The 24,859-nt window shown below is 46.7% G+C and overlaps 1 protein-coding gene across 1 annotated transcript in view; it reads left to right on the top strand.

The window, feature by feature from the left end:
* The window catches only part of hectd2 (HECT domain containing 2), a 97,543-nt gene that overhangs the window by 50,013 nt on the left and 22,671 nt on the right, over positions 1-24,859 (top strand). Inside the window, exons 16-18 of the mRNA XM_079248357.1 lie at positions 210-303; positions 1,587-1,661; positions 23,569-23,656. Of these exons, the coding sequence (XP_079104483.1) occupies positions 210-303; positions 1,587-1,661; positions 23,569-23,656 (257 nt within the window). The remainder of the gene's footprint in view (positions 1-209; positions 304-1,586; positions 1,662-23,568; positions 23,657-24,859) is intronic.

The raw sequence follows: 24,859 nt of genomic DNA, 5'->3' as shown, positions 1-24,859 counted from the left end.
CTGTTGTAATGGCTGCTAATAGAGCTGCAGCCTGTCTCGGACACTGGAACACAGATTTTAAATCTCAGGTTTTTGTTTCCTGGTTCAGTAAAACTTCCCAAGGGAATTATTAGGTGTGAAGACTCAGAGATCCAGTCGGAGTTCCAAGGAATTCTAACAAACATTTCCATCATGCATCCTTTCAAGTATTATCTGTCCTCTCCTGGCAGGAAGCTCCTCACTCCTCCAACTGTACCATGTGACCAAAATGCGGTTGTTGGCATGGCGTCCGCCACCTTGGACGACCTGCAGCAGGTCATGCCAGTAAGTGTGTCACCTTCATCCGTTAGTTTCCTACACATCTATTTATCTTTTTTTTAATTTTTTTTTTTTAAATTAAATGAACTGTTGGAACACCTTGAATTTCCATCCTGGGGATGAATAAAGTATCTATCTATCTATCTATCTATCTATCTATCTATCTATCTATCTATCTATCTATCTATCTATCTATCTATCTATCTATCTATCTATCTATCTATCTATACAGTGGCTTTAAAATGCGCCTCAGCAGTGCAGAAGTCCTAAACCACCTTTAATTTCTTTATGTTTTACTGTAAAGAGGAAGTAGTTTTACTGTAAACAGGAAGTAGTTTTAATGTAAACAGGAAGTGGTTTTCCTATAGCTGCAGTTCTCCTTCCTGCCACCAGATGGAGCCATAGTTAAACATTTGACTGTCCACTTTCTGATAGTTTCTTCTTCTAAAAGGTCTAAATTCAGCTGCATGTTTGTTGGATACCTGCCTGCTCTCCTCAGTTCCTTATGGTTTTCATTTAAAAGCAGAAACTTCCGCTGCAGCTTAGTTAAACATTTCTGTTGGTTTAACAGTGGCAGTCCTTTTCTTGAGAGTTTTTAGCTTAATTTCATAACAGAGATACTTCTTACTGTTGGAGTTCCTACAAACTCCTTCAGACCATGAAATCCATGTTTTTAGCTGTAATTTTACGATTGTAGGTATAAAATGTCCAGAACTACTTTTCCTGGACCTTTCGGTTTCGTTTCCCTCTTTGTGGAAGATGATCTCTTCTCCATGTGGATCCAGAGGTTGTAATCCAAAAGAAGACCCGCTCATTTCCTTTATCAGGACGACTGAAGCATAGCGATAAAGCTGAAGTTGAGACGATGCAGCTGGCTGCAGGAGTTAGAGGTGACTTTGAGCTGCACACTGAACTCCTGCGGGGAAAAAACAAGGAGGCAGTGTGTTAGTGATGGAGAACGTCTGCAAACAGTCGCCCAGTTACCTGATCCACAAGCTGTATCGCTTCCAAAAGCTGCGAAGGTCAAACGCACAGTGGGGGGGCTTTAACTGGCCCTGGGGTTGTGTAACAGGAGGAAATCAGATATGAAGCTGCAGCACCAAAAGGCTGGATTCAGTTTTTTATACCAGTAACTCTTAAATAATCTGATAAAGCAGTTTGAAATCATAGATCTGCAGGTTAACCGGCAAGCCAAACTCAGGACCCTGCTACGATGCTGCAGAGCTGAGATGCATCGTAGCAGGTTGCTGCTGCAGAGCTTCTGTAAAAATTAAACTGTCTGTTTGCAGGATCTGGCTCACGGTTTAGCAGAGCTGCTGAGTTACGAGGGGAACGTGGAGGACGACTTCTACCTCACCTTCCAGGTAAATAACGTTGTCAGAAAATGAAATTAATAAAAGTAAAACAAAAAGTCAGTAAAAGCTAAAATCCAGAAATGATGAGAATTAAAGTCATGGTTATGAGATATTTCCATGTGGCGGCGGCGGTGGCGGGAACGGACTCCTGTAAAAAACTGGTTTTAGCTGAAAGTCCCTCCTGTTGACAGAAGTTGGGTTGGAAACTCTGCTGATGCGTCTTGATGCTTTATCATCTGCGATCAGAAAAGCCATCAGATATTCTGTTCTGCTCTGTTTTCATTTACTTTTTTAACTGAAAAGCACATGAAAATACCAAAAGACGTGAAGGAATTACTGCCTCCGACCAGGTGGTCATGAAGAGGTTAAACACAAAGGTGATGAGACGCAGAAACGTGTCGCCCCCTGGTGGCAATAGAAAAATAACACAGATGCTCGGCCATGATGGTGCAAAGTTTGAATGACGTATCACCTGCATAGTTCACAACTCTGTCAGCGCGCTTCCTCTGATTGGTCAATTCTCTTTCTGTCAAATGTGAACAATAAGAAAAATCAACCTCAGTTTGTAAAAATAAAACTCTCAAAATCACTGGATGGAATTCTGTCACTGATGAGAACGTTCACATTGACTGGACATTGATTCCTTAAAAAAATATTATAATACAAATAATTTGGATGAGTTAATGACCATAGGCGTGATGTGGCCTTTTTAGGGTGGTCTGACCCCCCTGAAATGTGGTTTGTTTGTTTTCTGAGAAACAAAAATAAAATCCTTTTTAAAGTCTTGCTGGAGCCATTATTCCCAGCCGAGCTGCCTGTGACATGAGCTCACCAGTCAGGCCAGTAAATGTCTTCTTACACTCCACCTCTTACGTGGCCGCCAGCTCTGTACGACCATAAACTCTGCAGCCGGCCAAAGTCACCCTCTGTTTATGTAATAGGTGGTTATTCAGGCTCCACGCTTAACTAGTAAAATCAGATCAAGTCATCTTTGTTCTTTCTTGCTACACCTTTAAATGAGCGTGTAGCAAGAGAATGTGTTTCCTGCACTGCAGGCTAAGAAGTGCCTCTGAAATACTCAGCTTCCTGCTCAGAAGTCGCACGGCACAGCAACCGTTTCTACCTGAAGTAAATGCACAGAACTGCGAGGATGAAGGCTTGTGCTTGCAGGTCTGCCTCAGTCCCTGTTTGAAACGCACCGTTCTTCATGTCCAGGGCTTCATTGCATGACATCAGCATGTTTTCTGAGCCTGATATAAAGGAGGCATTTATATTGCAGTGGGGGTTCTGGTGGGAAGGCAGGTTATGGAAAAGGGTGAGCAGAGGTGTTATTTTTAACCCACAGTGAGAGTTACAGGCTGATCCTAGTCACACCTCTGTGACACACATTCCACCAACATTGACTACACTGACTGTGTGTCACCACTTCAGCTCTGACCTACACTTATGTATTTTATCTGTGTTATCTAAGACAGCCTCTTTCTGTCTAGTTTGTCTGGAAATATGTGCTGTAGTTTAATGAAATGGGAGAAAATATATGTTTAATATTATCATGAACCAAAAAACGTGATACATTAAATCAAGTTTTGGTCAACTTTCTCTTTTGAATCTCTGTAAAATTCCTGGACTGACAGAAAAACAGCTGAAACTCGGCTGCCAGTATAAGAGCTGTAAGACATGGAGGCGTTCTAAAACTAGCCAGACTAGCAGAAACACAAGCTAACAAAAACAGGCTTTACCATCATCCAGTGTAGATTCTCATCATCATCTCATGGTGGAACGGGAGATTCTCATCATGATGAGGTGGAACGGGAGATTCTCATCATGATGAGGTGGAACGGGAGATTCTCATCATGTTGAGGTGGAACGGGAGACTCTCATCATGTTGAGGTGGAACGGGAGATTCTCATCATGTTGAGGTGGAACTGGAAATTCTCATGGTGATGAGGTGGAACAGGAGATTCTCATCATGTTGAGGTGGAACGGGAGATTCTCATCATGTTGAGGTGGAACGGGAGATTCTCATCATGATGAGGTGGAATGGGAGATTCTCATGGTGATGAGGTGGAACAGGAGATTCTCATGGTGATGTGGTGGAACGGGAGATTCTCATCATGATGTGGTGGAACGGGAGATTCTCATGGTGATGAGGTGGAACAGGAGATTTTCATCATGATGAGGTGGAACAGGAGATTCTCACGGTGATGTGGTGGAACGGGAGATTCTCATGATGATGTGGTGGAACGGGAGATTCTCATCATGATGAGGTGGAACGGGAGATTCTCATGGTGTTGAGGTGGAACAGGAGATTTTCATCATGATGAGGTGGAACGGGAGATTCTCATCATGATGAGGTGGAATGGGAGATTCTCATGGTGATGAGGTGGAACGGGAGATTCTCATCATGATGAGGTGGAATGGGAGATTCTCATGGTGATGAGGTGGAACAGGAGATTTTCATCTTGATGAGGTAGAACGGGAGATTCTCATCATGATGAGGTGGAATGGGAGATTCTCATGGTGATGAGGTGGAACGGGAGATTCTCATGTTGATGAGGTGGAACAGGAGATTTTCATCATGATGAGGTGGAACGGGAGATTCTCATGGTGATGAGGTGGAACAGGAGATTCTCATGGTGATGAGGTGGAACAGGAGATTCTCATGGTGATGAGGTGGAATGGGAGATTCTCATCATGATGTGGTGGAACGGGAGATTCTCATCATGATGAGGTGGAACGGGAGATTCTCATGGTGATGAGGTGGAACAGGAGATTTTCATCATGATGAGGTGGAACAGGAGATTCTCATCATGATGAGGTGGAATGGGAGATTCTCATGGTGATGAGGTGGAATGGGAGATTTTCATGGTGATGATGTGGAATGGGAGATTCTCATGGTGATGAGGTGGAACAGGAGATTTTCATCATGATGATGTGGAACGGGAGATTCTCATCATGATGAGGTGGAACGGGAGATTCTCATCATGATGAGGTGGAATGGGAGATTCTCATGGTGATGAGGTGGAACGGGAGATTTTCATCATGATGAGGTGGAACGGGAGATTCTCATGGTGATGAGGTGGAACAGGAGATTCTCATCATGTTGAGGTGGAACAGGAGATTCTCATGGTGATGAGGTGGAATGGGAGATTCTCATCATGATGTGGTGGAACAGGAGATTCTCATCATGATGAGGTGGATCGGGAGATTCTCATCATGATGAGGTGGAACGGGAGATTCTCATGGTGATGAGGTGGAACAGGAGATTCTCATGGTGATGAGGTGGAACGGGAGATTCTCATGGTGATGAGGTGGAACAGGAGATTCTCATGGTGATGAGGTGGAATGGGAGATTCTCATCATGATGAGGTGGAACAGGAGATTCTCATCATGATGAGGTGGATCGGGAGATTCTCATCATGATGAGGTGGAACGGGAGATTCTCATGGTGATGAGGTGGAACAGGAGATTCTCATGGTGATGAGGTGGAACGGGAGATTCTCATTGTGATGAGGTGGAACAGGAGATTCTCATGGTGATGAGGTGGAACAGGAGATTCTCATGGTGATGTGGTGGAACGGGAGATTCTCATCATGTTGAGGTGGAACGGGAGATTCTCATCATGATGAGGTGGAATGGGAGATTCTCATGGTGATGAGGTGGAACAGGGGATTCTCATCATGATGAGGTGGATCGGGAGATTCTCATCATGATGAGGTGGAACGGGAGATTCTCATGGTGATGTGGTGGAACGGGAGATTCTCATCATGATGAGGTGGAATGGGAGATTCTCATGGTGATGAGGTGGAACGGGAGATACTCATGGTGATGAGGTGGAACAGGAGATTTTCATCATGATGAGGTGGAACGGGAGATTCTCATCATGATGTGGTGGAACGGGAGATTCTCATGATGAGGTGGAACGGGAGATTCTCATGGTGATGAGGTGGAACAGGAGATTTTCATCATGATGAGGTGGAACGGGAGATTCTCATCATGATGAGGTGGAATGGGAGATTCTCATGGTGATGAGGTGGAATGGGAGATTCTCATGGTGATGAGGTGGAACGGGAGATTTTCATCATGATGAGGTGGAACAGGAGATTCTCATCATGATGAGGTGGAATGGGAGATTCTCATGGTGATGAGGTGGATTGGGAGTTTCTCATGGTGATGAGGTGGAACGGGAGATTCTCATGGTGATGAGGTGGAATGGGAGATTCTCATGGTGATGATGTGGAACGGGAGATTCTCATGGTGATGAGGTGGAACAGGAGATTTTCATCATGATGAGGTGGAACGGGAGATTCTCATCATGATGAGGTGGAACGGGAGATTCTCATCATGATTTTTGTGGAATGGGAGATTCTCATGGTGATTAGGTGGAACGGGAGATACTCATGGTGATGAGGTGGAACGGGAGATTCTCATGGTGATGAGGTGGAATGGGAGATTCTCATCATGATGACGTGGAACGGGAGATTCTCATGGTGATGAGGTGGAACAGGAGATTCTCATGGTGATGAGGTGGAATGGGAGATTCTCATCATGATGAGGTGGAATGGGAGATTCTCATGGTGATGAGGTGGAACGGGAGATTCTAATGGTGATGAGGTGGAACGGGAGATTCTCATCATGTTGAGGTGGAACGGGAGATTCTCATGGTGATGAGGTGGAACAGGAGATTCTCATGGTGATGAGGTGGAACAGGAGATTCTCATGGTGATGTGGTGGAACGGGAGATTCTCATCATGTTGAGGTGGAACGGGAGATTCTCATCATGTTGAGGTGGAACGGGAGATTCTCATCATGATGAGGTGGAATGGGAGATTCTCATGGTGATGAGGTGGAACAGGGGATTCTCATGGTGATGAGGTGGAATGGGAGATTCTCATCATGATGTGGTGGAACGGGAGATTCTCATCATGATGAGGTGGAACGGGAGATTCTCATGGTGATGAGGTGGAACAGGAGATTTTCATCATGATGAGGTGGAACAGGAGATTCTCATCATGATGAGGTGGAATGGGAGATTCTCATGGTGATGAGGTGGAATGGGAGTTTCTCATGGTGATGAGGTGGAACGGGAGATTCTCATGGTGATGAGGTGGAATGGGAGATTCTCATGGTGATGATGTGGAACGGGAGATTCTCATGGTGATGAGGTGGAACAGGAGATTTTCATCATGATGAGGTGGAACGGGAGACTCTCATCATGATGAGGTGGAATGGGAGATTCTCACGGTGATGAGGTGGAACGGGAGATACTCATGGTGATGAGGTGGAATGGGAGATTCTCATGGTGATGATGTGGAACGGGAGATTCTCATGGTGATGAGGTGGAACAGGAGATTTTCATCATGATGAGGTGGAACGGGAGATTCTCATCATGATGTGGTGGAATGGGAGATTCTCATGGTGATGAGGTGGAATGGGAGATTCTCATGGTGATGAGGTGGAACGGGAGATTCTCATGGTGATGAGGTGGAATGGGAGATTCTCATGGTGATGAGGTGGAACGGGAGATTCTCATGGTGATGAGGTGGAACAGGAGGTTTTCATCATGATGAGGTGGAACGGGAGATTCTCATCATGATGAGGTCGAACGGGAGATTCTCATCATGATGAGGTGGAACGGGAGATTCTCATGGTGATGAGGTGGAACAGGAGATTTTCATCATGATGAGGTGGAACGGGAGATTCTCATGGTGATGAGGTGGAACGGGAGATTCTCATCATGTTGAGGTGGAACTGGAAATTCTCATGGTGATGAGGTGGAACGGGAGATTCTCATCATGATGAGGTGGAACGGGAGATTCTCATCATGTTGAGGTGGAACCGGAGACTCTCATAATGTTGAGGTGGAACGGGAGATTCTCATCATGTTGAGGTGGAACGGGAGATCCTCATTGTGATGAGGTGGAACGGGAGATTCTCATCATGTTGAGGTGGAACGGGAGATTCTCATGGTGATGAGGTGGAACGGGAGATTCTCATCATGATGAGGTGGAATGGGAGATTCTCATGGTGATGAGGTGGAACGGGAGATTCTCATGGTGATGAGGTGGAACAGGAGATTTTCATCATGATGAGGTAGAACGGGAGATTCTCATCATGATGAGGTGGAACGGGAGATTCTCATCATGATGAGGTGGAACAGGGGATTCTCATGGTGATGAGGTGGAATGGGAGATTTTCATCATGATGTGGTGGAACGGGAGATTCTCATCATGATGAGGTGGAACGGGAGATTCTCATGGTGATGAGGTGGAACAGGAGATTTTCATCATGATGAGGTGGAACAGGAGATTCTCATCATGATGAGGTGGAATGGGTAATTCTCATGGTGATGAAGTGGAATGGGAGATTCTCATGGTGATGAGGTGGAACGGGAGATTCTCATGGTGATGAGGTGGAATGGGAGATTCTCATGGTGATGAGGTGGAACGGGAGATTCTCATGGTGATGAGGTGGAACAGGAGGTTTTCATCATGATGAGGTGGAACGGGAGATTCTCATCATGATGTGGTGGAACGGGAGATTCTCATCATGATGAGGTGGAACGGGAGATTCTCATCATGATGAGGTGGAACGGGAGATTCTCATGGTGATGACGTGGAACGGGAGATTCTCATCATGATGAGGTGGAACGGGAGATTCTCATCATGATGAGGTGGAACGGGAGATTCTCATGGTGATGAGGTGGAACAGGAGATTCTCATGGTGATGAGGTGGAATGGGAGATTCTCATCATGATGAGGTGGAATGGGAGATTCTCATGGTGATGAGGTGGATCGGGAGATTCTCATGGGGATGAGGTGGAACGGGAGATTCTCATCATGTTGAGGTGGAACAGGAGATTCTCATGGTGAAGAGGTGGAACAGGAGATTCTCATGGTGATGTGGTGGAACGGGAGATTCTCATCATGTTGAGGTGGAACGGGAGATTCTCATCATGTTGAGGTGGAACGGGAGATTCTCATCATGATGAGGTGGAATGGGAGATTCTCATGGTGATGAGGTGGAACAGGGGATTCTCATGGTGATGAGGTGGAATGGGAGATTCTCATCATGATGTGGTGGAACGGGAGATTCTCATCATGATGAGGTGGAACGGGAGATTCTCATGGTGATGAGGTGGAACAGGAGATTTTCATCATGATGAGGTGGAACAGGAGATTCTCATCATGATGAGGTGGAATGGGAGATTATCATGGTGATGAGGTGGAATGGGAGATTCTCATGGTGATGAGGTGGAATGGGAGATTCTCATGGTGATGAGGTGGAACGGGAGATTCTCATGGTGATGAGGTGGAACAGGAGGTTTTCATCATGATGAGGTGGAACGGGAGATTCTCATCATGATGAGGTCGAACGGGAGATTCTCATCATGATGAGGTGGAACGGGAGATTCTCATGGTGATGAGGTGGAACAGGAGATTTTCATCATGATGAGGTGGAACGGGAGATTCTCATGGTGATGAGGTGGAACGGGAGATTCTCATCATGTTGAGGTGGAACTGGAAATTCTCATGGTGATGAGGTGGAACGGGAGATTCTCATCATGATGAGGTGGAACGGGAGATTCTCATCATGTTGAGGTGGAACCGGAGACTCTCATAATGTTGAGGTGGAACGGGAGATTCTCATCATGTTGAGGTGGAACTGGAGATCCTCATTGTGATGAGGTGGAACGGGAGATTCTCATCATGTTGAGGTGGAACGGGAGATTCTCATGGTGATGAGGTGGAACGGAAGATTCTCATCATGATGAGGTGGAATGGGAGATTCTCATGGTGATGAGGTGGAACGGGAGATTCTCATGGTGATGAGGTGGAACAGGAGATTTTCATCATGATGAGGTAGAACGGGAGATTCTCATCATGATGAGGTGGAACGGGAGATTCTCATCATGATGAGGTGGAACAGGGGATTCTCATGGTGATGAGGTGGAATGGGAGATTCTCATCATGATGTGGTGGAACGGGAGATTCTCATCATGATGAGGTGGAACGGGAGATTCTCATGGTGATGAGGTGGAACAGGAGATTTTCATCATGATGAGGTGGAACAGGAGATTCTCATCATGATGAGGTGGAATGGGTAATTCTCATGGTGATGAAGTGGAATGGGAGATTCTCATGGTGATGAGGTGGAACGGGAGATTCTCATGGTGATGAGGTGGAATGGGAGATTCTCATGGTGATGAGGTGGAACGGGAGATTCTCATGGTGATGAGGTGGAACAGGAGGTTTTCATCATGATGAGGTGGAACGGGAGATTCTCATCATGATGTGGTGGAACGGGAGATTCTCATCATGATGAGGTGGAACGGGAGATTCTCATCATGATGAGGTGGAACGGGAGATTCTCATGGTGATGACGTGGAACGGGAGATTCTCATCATGATGAGGTGGAACGGGAGATTCTCATCATGATGAGGTGGAACGGGAGATTCTCATGGTGATGAGGTGGAACAGGAGATTCTCATGGTGATGAGGTGGAATGGGAGATTCTCATCATGATGAGGTGGAATGGGAGATTCTCATGGTGATGAGGTGGATCGGGAGATTCTCATGGGGATGAGGTGGAACGGGAGATTCTCATCATGTTGAGGTGGAACAGGAGATTCTCATGGTGAAGAGGTGGAACAGGAGATTCTCATGGTGATGTGGTGGAACGGGAGATTCTCATCATGTTGAGGTGGAACGGGAGATTCTCATCATGTTGAGGTGGAACGGGAGATTCTCATCATGATGAGGTGGAATGGGAGATTCTCATGGTGATGAGGTGGAACAGGGGATTCTCATGGTGATGAGGTGGAATGGGAGATTCTCATCATGATGTGGTGGAACGGGAGATTCTCATCATGATGAGGTGGAACGGGAGATTCTCATGGTGATGAGGTGGAACAGGAGATTTTCATCATGATGAGGTGGAACAGGAGATTCTCATCATGATGAGGTGGAATGGGAGATTATCATGGTGATGAGGTGGAATGGGAGATTCTCATGGTGATGATGTGGAACAGGAGATTCTCATGGTGATGAGGTGGAACAGGAGATTTTCATCATGATGATGTGGAACGGGAGATTCTCATCATGATGAGGTGGAACGGGAGATTCTCATCATGATGAGGTGGAATGGGAGATTCTCATGGTGATGAGGTGGAACGGGAGATTCTCATGGTGATGAGGTGGAACAGGAGGTTTTCATCATGATGAGGTGGAACGGGAGATTCTCATCATGATGAGGTGGAACGGGAGATTCTCATCATGATGAGGTGGAACGGGAGATTCTCATGGTGATGAGGTGGAACAGGAGATTCTCATGGTGATGAGGTGTAATGGGAGATTCTCATCATGATGAGGTGGAACGGGAGATTCTCATGGTGATGAGGTGGAACGGCAGATTCTCATCATAATGAGGTGGAACGGGAGATTCTCATCGTGATGAGGTGGAACGGGAGATTCTCATGGTGATGAGGTGGAACAGGAGATTCTCATGGTGATGAGGTGGAATGGGAGATTCTCATCATGATGAGGTGGAACGGGAGATTCTCATGGTGATGAGGTGGAACGGGAGATTCTCATCATGTTGAGGTGGAACGGGAGATTCTCATGGTAAAGGGGTGGAACAGGAGATTCTCATGGTGATGAGGTGGAACAGGAGATTCTCATGGTAATGAGGTGGAACAGGAGATTCTCATGGTGATGAGGTGGAACAGGAGATTCTCATGGTGATGAGGTGGAACAGGAGATTCTCATGGTGATGTGGTGGAACGGGAGATTCTCATCATGTTGAGGTGGAACGGGAGATTCTCATCATGTTGAGGTGGAACGGGAGATTCTCATCATGATGAGGTGGAATGGGAGATTCTCATGGTGATGAGGTGGAACAGGGGATTCTCATGGTGATGAGGTGGAATGGGAGATTCTCATCATGATGTGGTGGAACGGGAGATTCTCATCATGATGAGGTGGAACGGGAGATTCTCATGGTGATGAGGTGGAACAGGAGATTTTCATCATGATGAGGTGGAACAGGAGATTCTCATCATGATGAGGTGGAATGGGAGATTCTCATGGTGATGAGGTGGAATGGGAGTTTCTCATGGTGATGAGGTGGAACGGGAGATTCTCATGGTGATGAGGTGGAATGGGAGATTCTCATGGTGATGATGTGGAACGGGAGATTCTCATGGTGATGAGGTGGAACAGGAGATTTTCATCATGATGAGGTGGAACGGGAGACTCTCATCATGATGAGGTGGAATGGGAGATTCTCACGGTGATGAGGTGGAACGGGAGATACTCATGGTGATGAGGTGGAACAGGAGATTTTCATCATGATGAGGTGGAACGGGAGATTCTCATCATGATGAGGTGGAACGGGAGACTCTCATCATGATGAGGTGGAATGGGAGATTCTCACGGTGATGAGGTGGAACGGGAGATACTCATGGTGATGAGGTGGAACAGGAGATTTTCATCATGATGAGGTGGAACGGGAGATTCTCATCATGATGTGGTGGAATGGGAGATTCTCATCATGATGAGGTGGAACGGGAGAATTTCATCATGATGAGGTGGAACGGGAGATTCTCATCATGATGTGGTGGAATGGGAGATTCTCATGGTGATGAGGTGGAATGGGAGATTCTCATGGTGATGAGGTGGAACGGGAGATTCTCATGGTGATGAGGTGGAATGGGAGATTCTCATGGTGATGAGGTGGAACGGGAGATTCTCATGGTGATGAGGTGGAACAGGAGGTTTTCATCATGATGAGGTGGAACGGGAGATTCTCATCATGATGAGGTCGAACGGGAGATTCTCATCATGATGAGGTGGAACGGGAGATTCTCATGGTGATGAGGTGGAACAGGAGATTTTCATCATGATGAGGTGGAACGGGAGATTCTCATGGTGATGAGGTGGAACGGGAGATTCTCATCATGTTGAGGTGGAACTGGAAATTCTCATGGTGATGAGGTGGAACGGGAGATTCTCATCATGATGAGGTGGAACGGGAGATTCTCATCATGTTGAGGTGGAACCGGAGACTCTCATAATGTTGAGGTGGAACGGGAGATTCTCATCATGTTGAGGTGGAACTGGAGATCCTCATTGTGATGAGGTGGAACGGGAGATTCTCATCATGTTGAGGTGGAACGGGAGATTCTCATGGTGATGAGGTGGAACGGGAGATTCTCATCATGATGAGGTGGAATGGGAGATTCTCATGGTGATGAGGTGGAACGGGAGATTCTCATGGTGATGAGGTGGAACAGGAGATTTTCATCATGATGAGGTAGAACGGGAGATTCTCATCATGATGAGGTGGAACGGGAGATTCTCATCATGATGAGGTGGAACAGGGGATTCTCATGGTGATGAGGTGGAATGGGAGATTCTCATCATGATGTGGTGGAACGGGAGATTCTCATCATGATGAGGTGGAACGGGAGATTCTCATGGTGATGAGGTGGAACAGGAGATTTTCATCATGATGAGGTGGAACAGGAGATTCTCATCATGATGAGGTGGAATGGGTAATTCTCATGGTGATGAAGTGGAATGGGAGATTCTCATGGTGATGAGGTGGAACGGGAGATTCTCATGGTGATGAGGTGGAATGGGAGATTCTCATGGTGATGAGGTGGAACGGGAGATTCTCATGGTGATGAGGTGGAACAGGAGGTTTTCATCATGATGAGGTGGAACGGGAGATTCTCATCATGATGTGGTGGAACGGGAGATTCTCATCATGATGAGGTGGAACGGGAGATTCTCATCATGATGAGGTGGAACGGGAGATTCTCATGGTGATGACGTGGAACGGGAGATTCTCATCATGATGAGGTGGAACGGGAGATTCTCATCATGATGAGGTGGAACGGGAGATTCTCATGGTGATGAGGTGGAACAGGAGATTCTCATGGTGATGAGGTGGAATGGGAGATTCTCATCATGATGAGGTGGAATGGGAGATTCTCATGGTGATGAGGTGGATCGGGAGATTCTCATGGGGATGAGGTGGAACGGGAGATTCTCATCATGTTGAGGTGGAACAGGAGATTCTCATGGTGAAGAGGTGGAACAGGAGATTCTCATGGTGATGTGGTGGAACGGGAGATTCTCATCATGTTGAGGTGGAACGGGAGATTCTCATCATGTTGAGGTGGAACGGGAGATTCTCATCATGATGAGGTGGAATGGGAGATTCTCATGGTGATGAGGTGGAACAGGGGATTCTCATGGTGATGAGGTGGAATGGGAGATTCTCATCATGATGTGGTGGAACGGGAGATTCTCATCATGATGAGGTGGAACGGGAGATTCTCATGGTGATGAGGTGGAACAGGAGATTTTCATCATGATGAGGTGGAACAGGAGATTCTCATCATGATGAGGTGGAATGGGAGATTATCATGGTGATGAGGTGGAATGGGAGATTCTCATGGTGATGATGTGGAACAGGAGATTCTCATGGTGATGAGGTGGAACAGGAGATTTTCATCATGATGATGTGGAACGGGAGATTCTCATCATGATGAGGTGGAACGGGAGATTCTCATCATGATGAGGTGGAATGGGAGATTCTCATGGTGATGAGGTGGAACGGGAGATTCTCATGGTGATGAGGTGGAACAGGAGGTTTTCATCATGATGTGGTGGAATGGGAGATTCTCATCATGATGAGGTGGAACGGGAGATTTTCATCATGATGAGGTGGAACGGGAGATTCTCATCATGATGTGGTGGAATGGGAGATTCTCATGGTGATGAGGTGGAATGGGAGATTCTCATGGTGATGAGGTGGAACGGGAGATTCTCATGGTGATGAGGTGGAATGGGAGATTCTCATGGTGATGAGGTGGAACGGGAGATTCTCATGGTGATGAGGTGGAACAGGAGGTTTTCATCATGATGAGGTGGAACGGGAGATTCTCATCATGATGAGGTCGAACGGGAGATTCTCATCATGATGAGGTGGAACGGGAGATTCTCATGGTGATGAGGTGGAACAGGAGATTTTCATCATGATGAGGTGGAACGGGAGATTCTCATGGTGATGAGGTGGAACAGGAGATTCTCATCATGTTGAGGTGGAACTGGAAATTCTCATGGTGATGAGGTGGAACGGGAGATTCTCATCATGATGAGGTGGAACGGGAGATTCTCATCATGTTGAGGTGGAACCGGAGACTCTCATAATGTTGAGGTGGAACGGGAGATTCTCATCATGTTGAGGTGGAACTGGAGATCCTCATTGTGATGAGGTGGAACGGGAGATTCTCATCATGTTGAGGTGGAACGGGAGATTCTCATGGTGATGAGGTGGAACGGGAGATTCTCATCATGATGAGGTGGAATGGGAGATTCTCATGGTGATGAGGTGGAACGGGAGATTCTCATGGTGATGAGGTGGAACAGGAGATTTTCATCATGATGAGGTAGAACGGGAGATTCTCATCATGATGAGGTGGAACGGGAGATTCTCATCATGATGAGGTGGAACAGGGGATTCTCATGGTGATGAGGTGGAATGGGAGATTCTCATCATGATGTGGTGGAACGGGAGATTCTCATCATGATGAGGTGGAACGGGAGATTCTCATGGTGATGAGGTGGAACAGGAGATTTTCATCATGATGAGGTGGAACAGGAGATTCTCATCATGATGAGGTGGAATGGGTAATTCTCATGGTGATGAAGTGGAATGGGAGATTCTCATGGTGATGAGGTGGAACGGGAGATTCTCATGGTGATGAGGTGGAATGGGAGATTCTCATGGTGATGAGGTGGAACGGGAGATTCTCATGGTGATGAGGTGGAACAGGAGGTTTTCATCATGATGTGGTGGAACGGGAGATTCTCATCATGATGAGGTGGAACGGGAGATTCTCATCATGATGAGGTGGAACGGGAGATTCTCATGGTGATGACGTGGAACGGGAGATTCTCATCATGATGAGGTGGAACGGGAGATTCTCATCATGATGAGGTGGAACGGGAGATTCTCATGGTGATGAGGTGGAACAGGAGATTCTCATGGTGATGAGGTGGAATGGGAGATTCTCATCATGATGAGGTGGAATGGGAGATTCTCATGGTGATGAGGTGGATCGGGAGATTCTCATGGGGATGAGGTGGAACGGGAGATTCTCATCATGTTGAGGTGGAACAGGAGATTCTCATGGTGAAGAGGTGGAACAGGAGATTCTCATGGTGATGTGGTGGAACGGGAGATTCTCATCATGTTGAGGTGGAACGGGAGATTCTCATCATGTTGAGGTGGAACGGGAGATTCTCATCATGATGAGGTGGAATGGGAGATTCTCATGGTGATGAGGTGGAACAGGGGATTCTCATGGTGATGAGGTGGAATGGGAGATTCTCATCATGATGTGGAACGGGAGATTCTCATCATGATGAGGTGGAACGGGAGATTCTCATGGTGATGAGGTGGAACAGGAGATTTTCATCATGATGAGGTGGAACAGGAGATTCTCATCATGATGAGGTGGAATGGGAGATTATCATGGTGATGAGGTGGAATGGGAGATTCTCATGGTGATGATGTGGAACAGGAGATTCTCATGGTGATGAGGTGGAACAGGAGATTTTCATCATGATGATGTGGAACGGGAGATTCTCATCATGATGAGGTGGAACGGGAGATTCTCATCATGATGAGGTGGAATGGGAGATTCTCATGGTGATGAGGTGGAACGGGAGATTCTCATGGTGATGAGGTGGAACAGGAGGTTTTCATCATGATGAGGTGGAACGGGAGATTCTCATCATGATGAGGTGGAACGGGAGATTCTCATCATGATGAGGTGGAACGGGAGATTCTCATGGTGATGAGGTGGAACAGGAGATTCTCATGGTGATGAGGTGTAATGGGAGATTCTCATCATGATGAGGTGGAACGGGAGATTCTCATGGTGATGAGGTGGAACGGCAGATTCTCATCATAATGAGGTGGAACAGGAGATTCTCATCGTGATGAGGTGGAACGGGAGATTCTCATGGTGATGAGGTGGAACAGGAGATTCTCATGGTGATGAGGTGGAATGGGAGATTCTCATCATGATGAGGTGGAACGGGAGATTCTCATGGTGATGAGGTGGAACGGGAGATTCTCATCATGTTGAGGTGGAACGGGAGATTCTCATGGTAAAGGGGTGGAACAGGAGATTCTCATGGTGATGAGGTGGAACAGGAGATTCTCATGGTAATGAGGTGGAACAGGAGATTTTCATCATGATGATGTGGAACGGGAGATTCTCATCATGATGAGGTGGAACGGGAGATTCTCATCATGATGAGGTGGAATGGGAGATTCTCATGGTGATGAGGTGGAACGGGAGATTCTCATGGTGATGAGGTGGAACAGGAGGTTTTCATCATGATGAGGTGGAACGGGAGATTCTCATCATGATGAGGTGGAACGGGAGATTCTCATCATGATGAGGTGGAACGGGAGATTCTCATGGTGATGAGGTGGAACGGGAGATTCTCATCATGATGAGGTGGAACGGGAGATTCTCATTATGATGAGGTGGAACGGGAGATTCTCATGGTGATGAGGTGGAATGGGAGATTCTCATGGTGATGAGGTGGAACGGGAGATTCTCATGGTGATGAGGTGGAACAGGAGATTTTCATCATGATGAGGTGGAACGGGAGATTCTCATGGTGATGAGGTGGAACAGGAGATTCTCATGGTGATGAGGTGGAACAGGAGATTCTCATGGTGATGAGGTGGAATGGGAGATTCTCATCATGATGTGGTGGAACAGGAGATTCTCATCATGATGAGGTGGATCGGGAGATTCTCATCATGATGAGGTGGAACGGGAGATTCTCATGGTGATGAGGTGGAACAGGAGATTCTCATGGTGATGAGGTGGAACGGGAGATTCTCATGGTGATGAGGTGGAACAGGAGATTCTCATGGTGATGAGGTGGAATGGGAGATTCTCATCATGATGAGGTGGAACAGGAGATTCTCATCATGATGAGGTGGATCGGGAGATTCTCATCATGATGAGGTGGAACGGGAGATTCTCATGGTGATGAGGTGGAACAGGAGATTCTCATGGTGATGAGGTGGAACGGGAGATTCTCATTGTGATGAGGTGGAACAGGAGATTCTCATGGTGATGAGGTGGAACAGGAGATTCTCATGGTGATGTGGTGGAACGGGAGATTCTCATCATGTTGAGGTGGAACGGGAGATTCTCATCATGATGAGGTGGAATGGGAGATTCTCATGGTGATGAGGTGGAACAGGAGATTTTCATCATGATGAGGTGGATCGGGAGATTCTCATCATGATGAGGTGGAACGGGAGATTCTCATGGTGATGTGGTGGAACGGGAGATTCTCATGGTGATGAGGTGGAACAGGAGATTTTCATCATGATGAGGTGGAACGGGAGATTCTCATCATGATGAGGTGGAATGGGAGATTCTCATGGTGATGAGGTGGAATGGGAGATTCTGATGGTGATGAGGTGGAACGGGAGATTTTCATCATGATGAGGTGGAACAGGAGATTCTCATCATGATGAGGTGGAATGGGAGATTCTCATGGTGATGAGGTGGAATGGGAGTTTCTCATGGTGATGAGGTGGAACGGGAGATTCTCATGGTGATGAGGTGGAATGGGAGATTCTCATGGTGATGATGTGGAACGGGAGATTCTCATGGTGATGAGGTGGAACAGGAGATTTTCATCATGATGAGGTGGAACGGGAGATTCTCATCATGATGAGGTGGAACGGGAGATTCTCATCATGATGAGGTGGAATGGGAGATTCTCATGGTGATGAGGTGGAACGGGAGATAGTCATGGTGATGAGGTGGAACAGGAGATTTTCATAATGATGAGGTGGAACGGGAGATTCTCATCATGATGTGGTGGAACGGGAGATTCTCATCATAATGAGGTGGAACGGGAGATTCTCATGGTGATGAGGTGGAACAGGAGATTTTCATCATGATGAGGTGTAACGGGAGATTCTTATCATGATGAGGTGGAATGGGAGATTCTCATGGTGATGAGGTGGAATGGGAGATTCTCATGGTGATGAGGTGGAACGGGAGATTCTCATGGTGATGAGGTGGAATGGGAGATTCTCATGGTGATGAGGTGGAACGGGAGATTCTCATGGTGATGAGGTGGAACAGGAGGTTTTCTTCATGATGAGGTGGAACGGGAGATTCTCATCATGATGAGGTGGAACGGGAGATTCTCATCATGATGAGGTGGAACGGGAGATTCTCATGGTGATGAGGTGGAACAGGAGATTTTCATCATTATGAGGTGGAACGGGAGATTCTCATCATGATGAGGTGGAACGGGAGATTCTCATTATGATGAGGTGGAACGGGAGATTCTCATGGTGATGAGGTGGAATGGGATATTGTCATGGTGATGAGGTGGAATGGGAGATTCTCATGGTGATGAGGTGGAACGGGAGATTCTCATGGTGATGAGGTGGAATGGGAGATTCTCATGGTGATGAGGTGGAACGGGAGATTCTCATGGTGATGAGGTGGAACAGGAGATTTTCATCATGATGAGGTGGAACGGGAGATTCTCATGGTGATGAGGTGGAACAGGAGATTTTCATGGTGATGAGGTGGAACAGGAGATTCTCATGGTGATGAGGTGGAATGGGAGATTCTGATCATGATGTGGTGGAACAGGAGATTCTCATCATGATGAGGTGGATCGGGAGATTCTCATAATGATGAGGTGGAACGGGAGATTCTCATGGTGATGAGGTGGAACAGGAGATTCTCATGGTGATGAGGTGGAACGGGAGATTCTCATGGTGATGAGGTGGAACAGGAGATTTTCATGGTGATGAGGTGGAATGGGAGATTCTCATCATGATGAGGTGGAACGGGAGATTCTCATGGTGATGAGGTGGAACGGCAGATTCTCATCATAATGAGGTGGAACGGGAGATTCTCATCATGATGAGGTGGAACAGGAGGTTTTCATCATGATAAGGTGGAACGGGAGATTCTCATCATGATGAGGTGGAACGGGAGATTCTCATCATGATGAGGTGGAACGGGAGATTCTCATGGTGATGAGGTGGAACAGGAGATTTTCATCATGATGAGGTGGAACGGGAGATTCTCATCATGATGAGGTGGAACGGGAGATTCTCATCATGATGAGGTGGAACGGGAGATTCTCATGGTGATGAGGTGGAATGGGAGATTCTCATGGTGATGAGGTGGAATGGGAGATTCTCATGGTGATGAGGTGGAACGGGAGATTCTCATGGTGATGAGGTGGAATGGGAGATTCTCATTGTGATGAGGTGGAACGGGAGATTCTCATGGTGATGAGGTGGAATGGGAGATTCTCATTGTGATGAGGTGGAACAGGAGATTTTCATCATGATGAGGTGGAACGGGAGATTCTCATGGTGATGAGGTGGAACAGGAGATTCTCATGGTGATGAGGTGGAACAGGAGATTCTCATGGTGATGAGGTGGAATGGGAGATTCTCATCATGATGTGGTGGAACAGGAGATTCTCATCATGATGAGGTGGATCGGGAGATTCTCATAATGATGAGGTGGAACGGGAGATTCTCATGGTGATGAGGTGGAACAGGAGATTCTCATGGTGATGAGGTGGAACGGGAGATTCTTATGGTGATGAGGTGGAACAGGAGATTCTCATGGTGATGAGGTGTAATGGGAGATACTCATCATGATGAGGTGGAACGGGAGATTCTCATGGTGATGAGGTGGAACGGCAGATTCTCATCATAATGAGGTGGAACGGGAGATTCTCATCATGATGAGGTGGAACGGGAGATTCTCATGGTGATGAGGTGGAACAGGAGATTCTCATGGTGATGAGGTGGAACAGGAGATTCTCATGGTGATGAGGTGGAATGGGAGATTCTCATCATGATGTGGTGGAACAGGAGATTCTCATGGTGATGAGGTGGAACAGGAGATTTTCATCATGATGAGGTGTAACGGGAGATTCTTATCATGATGAGGTGGAATGGGAGATTCTCATGGTGATGAGGTGGAATGGGAGATTCTCATGGTGATGAGGTGGAACGGGAGATTCTCATGGTGATGAGGTGGAATGGGAGATTCTCATGGTGATGAGGTGGAACGGGAGATTCTCATGGTGATGAGGTGGAACAGGAGGTTTTCTTCATGATGAGGTGGAACGGGAGATTCTCATCATGATGAGGTGGAACGGGAGATTCTCATCATGATGAGGTGGAACGGGAGATTCTCATGGTGATGAGGTGGAACAGGAGATTTTCATCATGATGAGGTGGAACGGGAGATTCTCATGGTGATGAGGTGGAACGGGAGATTCTCATTATGATGAGGTGGAACGGGAGATTCTCATGGTGATGAGGTGGAATGGGATATTGTCATGGTGATGAGGTGGAATGGGAGATTCTCATGGTGATGAGGTGGAACGGGAGATTCTCATGGTGATGAGGTGGAATGGGAGATTCTCATGGTGATGAGGTGGAACGGGAGATTCTCATGGTGATGAGGTGGAACAGGAGATTTTCATCATGATGAGGTGGAACGGGAGATTCTCATGGTGATGAGGTGGAACAGGAGATTTTCATGGTGATGAGGTGGAACAGGAGATTCTCATGGTGATGAGGTGGAATGGGAGATTCTGATCATGATGTGGTGGAACAGGAGATTCTCATCATGATGAGGTGGATCGGGAGATTCTCATAATGATGAGGTGGAACGGGAGATTCTCATGGTGATGAGGTGGAACAGGAGATTCTCATGGTGATGAGGTGGAACGGGAGATTCTCATGGTGATGAGGTGGAACAGGAGATTTTCATGGTGATGAGGTGGAATGGGAGATTCTCATCATGATGAGGTGGAACGGGAGATTCTCATGGTGATGAGGTGGAACGGCAGATTCTCATCATAATGAGGTGGAACGGGAGATTCTCATCATGATGAGGTGGAACAGGAGGTTTTCATCATGATAAGGTGGAACGGGAGATTCTCATCATGATGAGGTGGAACGGGAGATTCTCATCATGATGAGGTGGAACGGGAGATTCTCATGGTGATGAGGTGGAACAGGAGATTTTCATCATGATGAGGTAGAACGGGAGATTCTCATCATGATGAGGTGGAACGGGAGATTCTCATCATGATGAGGTGGAACGGGAGATTCTCATGGTGATGAGGTGGAATGGGAGATTCTCATGGTGATGAGGTGGAATGGGAGATTCTCATGGTGATGAGGTGGAACGGGAGATTCTCATGGTGATGAGGTGGAATGGGAGATTCTCATTGTGATGAGGTGGAACGGGAGATTCTCATGGTGATGAGGTGGAATGGGAGATTCTCATTGTGATGAGGTGGAACAGGAGATTTTCATCATGATGAGGTGGAACGGGAGATTCTCATGGTGATGAGGTGGAACAGGAGATTCTCATGGTGATGAGGTGGAACAGGAGATTCTCATGGTGATGAGGTGGAATGGGAGATTCTCATCATGATGTGGTGGAACAGGAGATTCTCATCATGATGAGGTGGATCGGGAGATTCTCATAATGATGAGGTGGAACGGGAGATTCTCATGGTGATGAGGTGGAACAGGAGATTCTCATGGTGATGAGGTGGAACGGGAGATTCTTATGGTGATGAGGTGGAACAGGAGATTCTCATGGTGATGAGGTGTAATGGGAGATACTCATCATGATGAGGTGGAACGGGAGATTCTCATGGTGATGAGGTGGAACGGCAGATTCTCATCATAATGAGGTGGAACGGGAGATTCTCATCATGATGAGGTGGAACGGGAGATTCTCATGGTGATGAGGTGGAACAGGAGATTCTCATGGTGATGAGGTGGAATGGGAGATTCTCATCATGATGAGGTGGAACGGGAGATTCTCATGGTGATGAGGTGGAACGGGAGATTCTCATCATGTTGAGGTGGAACGGGAGATTCTCATGGTAAAGGGGTGGAACAGGAGATTCTCATGGTGATGAGGTGGAACAGGAGATTCTCATGGTGATGAGGTGGAACAGGAGATTCTCATGGTGATGAGGTGGAACGGGAGATTCTCATCATGATGAGGTGGAACGGGAGATGCTCTTGGTGATGAGGTGGAACAGGAGATTGTCATGGTGATGAGGTGGAACGGGAGATTCTCATGGTGATGAGGTGGAATGGGAGATTCTCATGGTGATGAGGTGGAACAGGAGATTCTCATGGTGATGAGGTGGAACGGGAGATTCTCATGGTGATGTGGTGGAACGGGAGACTGATAACAGACTGATAATGAAGTGACTGATAACAAAGCTATAAATACATCTGCTGCCATCTGAGGAGACTCAACCATTTATTTAGTCGGTTTCAAGGACCACATGTCCACATGTGAAAGCCTGGCAGCATGAAATTCCTGATTAAATCATTACTGACACATAAATACCACACCTGCTCTGCTTCCCCTGAAGGTAGAGGTCAAGTGTTGAACATTCAGGTGCATCATCTTTGTTAACATGTGACCATCCTGTGAAATATAGCAGATCTGAGGGGACACAGCAGGTTTGCTGGAGTTTTTCCTCACTCCTGGTCAGGCTGTTCGTAATCCTTTAGTTCAAACTCACCAGCTGGGTTAGAAAACACAGTATCAGAAAAAAGAGCTCAGACAACCAGACTGGTGAGTTTAACTGGATTCTTTTGTTGCACCAATGGAATCAGGTTGCTTATTTCATAATGGAATTTGTTTTAGACCAAGCAGAACCAGTCTGGGCTCGTGTCACTATGTTTGGACATCTGCATCATTGGGCTCTTCTACTCCATGTTCATGGCAGAGACGCATTCACTGACTCTGTTTTGTTTGTTGCAGGTGTTCCAGGAGGAGATGGGGATTGTCAAATCCTACAACCTGAAGTCTGGAGGAGACAAAATCTCTGTCACAAAGCAGAACAGAAAGGGTGAGTCCACAGCAGGAGGGTAAGATTTCATATAGCCTATGGAACCAGCAGGAACCTGTAGGAACCTGCAGTAACCAGTAGGAACCTGCAGGAACCAGCTGAAACCAGCAGAAGCTAGCAGGAGCCTGCAGGAACCTGTAGGAACCAGCAGGAACCAGCAAGAACCTGCAGGAACCAGCAGGAACCAGCAAGAACCTGCAGGAACCAGTATTGTTTTAAACATCCACTTATAAAACGTCAGGTCCTTTAAATGGTCTCCAGTTCAGTAAGTTGTTTTAGTTTCAGGAGAAGATTCACCTTCACTACCAGGCTGTTGTCTGAGCCAGTTTGCTGCAGTTCCATCGTCATCGTAGCAGCCCGACTTCAACATCATGATAAATATTCACTGTCCGAATGCCCACATTAATCCCCAACCCACCATTTACTCAACAGGCAACACTATATAGTGAACTCATTCTGTTGGCCATAAAGCTGGCTGTTTTCTCTTCGTTACAGATTACGTGACTGCTGACTGTCACCATGGCAACCACCACGCGTCGTTCCAAATCCAATCCAAACTTGTGAAAAAAAGTATTTTTCTTGTATTATATTTTGCATATCTATTCAGTAAATAAGGATGAAGAATTTGTGATCTATAGACACTTTGAGCTCCTGCAATGCATTGTGGTCTACATTGTCCCGTCTGGAGACCATCAATGATCACTACTTTTCAGAATGCATTGTGGGTAATTTTGAGTGCACTTTTTTTCTCTCTGGACATTCGGACACCCCTAGACAATGGCGTGAGCTCTATATAGGGCACGCTGTAGGGAACAGGGTGGACATTCAGACACAGCCACCGTTTACAGAAGCTCTTTCCTTTATTAGATTAGCATTTGTAGCTACATGTTAGCTACCTGCTACATGCGTAGCTAGGGCACAACAATGGAAACGTGGACTCAGACCACCACCCAACCATTCAGACACCCACACCGGTGGGGATTAGGGTGACGTGTCGAGATTCAAACCTCCAACCTTCCATTCATTGGAAGGCCTGTTCTATCTCGTAAACACATGCTAACACGATTAGCTGCATTGTTAGCTCATCATCTTTCAGGCCATTATGCGCTACACTCCCACCCAGTCTGTTGACAAAGTGGCCATGTTGACTGGGATGTCAGGTAAATTCAGACATATTTGATCAGATTTCGTCTCGGCTGGACC

Source organism: Telmatherina bonti (genome assembly GCF_933228915.1).
Source record: "Telmatherina bonti genome assembly, chromosome: 11".
Taxonomy (NCBI): domain Eukaryota; kingdom Metazoa; phylum Chordata; class Actinopteri; order Atheriniformes; family Telmatherinidae; genus Telmatherina; species Telmatherina bonti.
The sequence above is the reverse complement of the archived record's forward strand: the minus strand, read 5'-3'. Positions and strand labels throughout refer to the sequence as shown.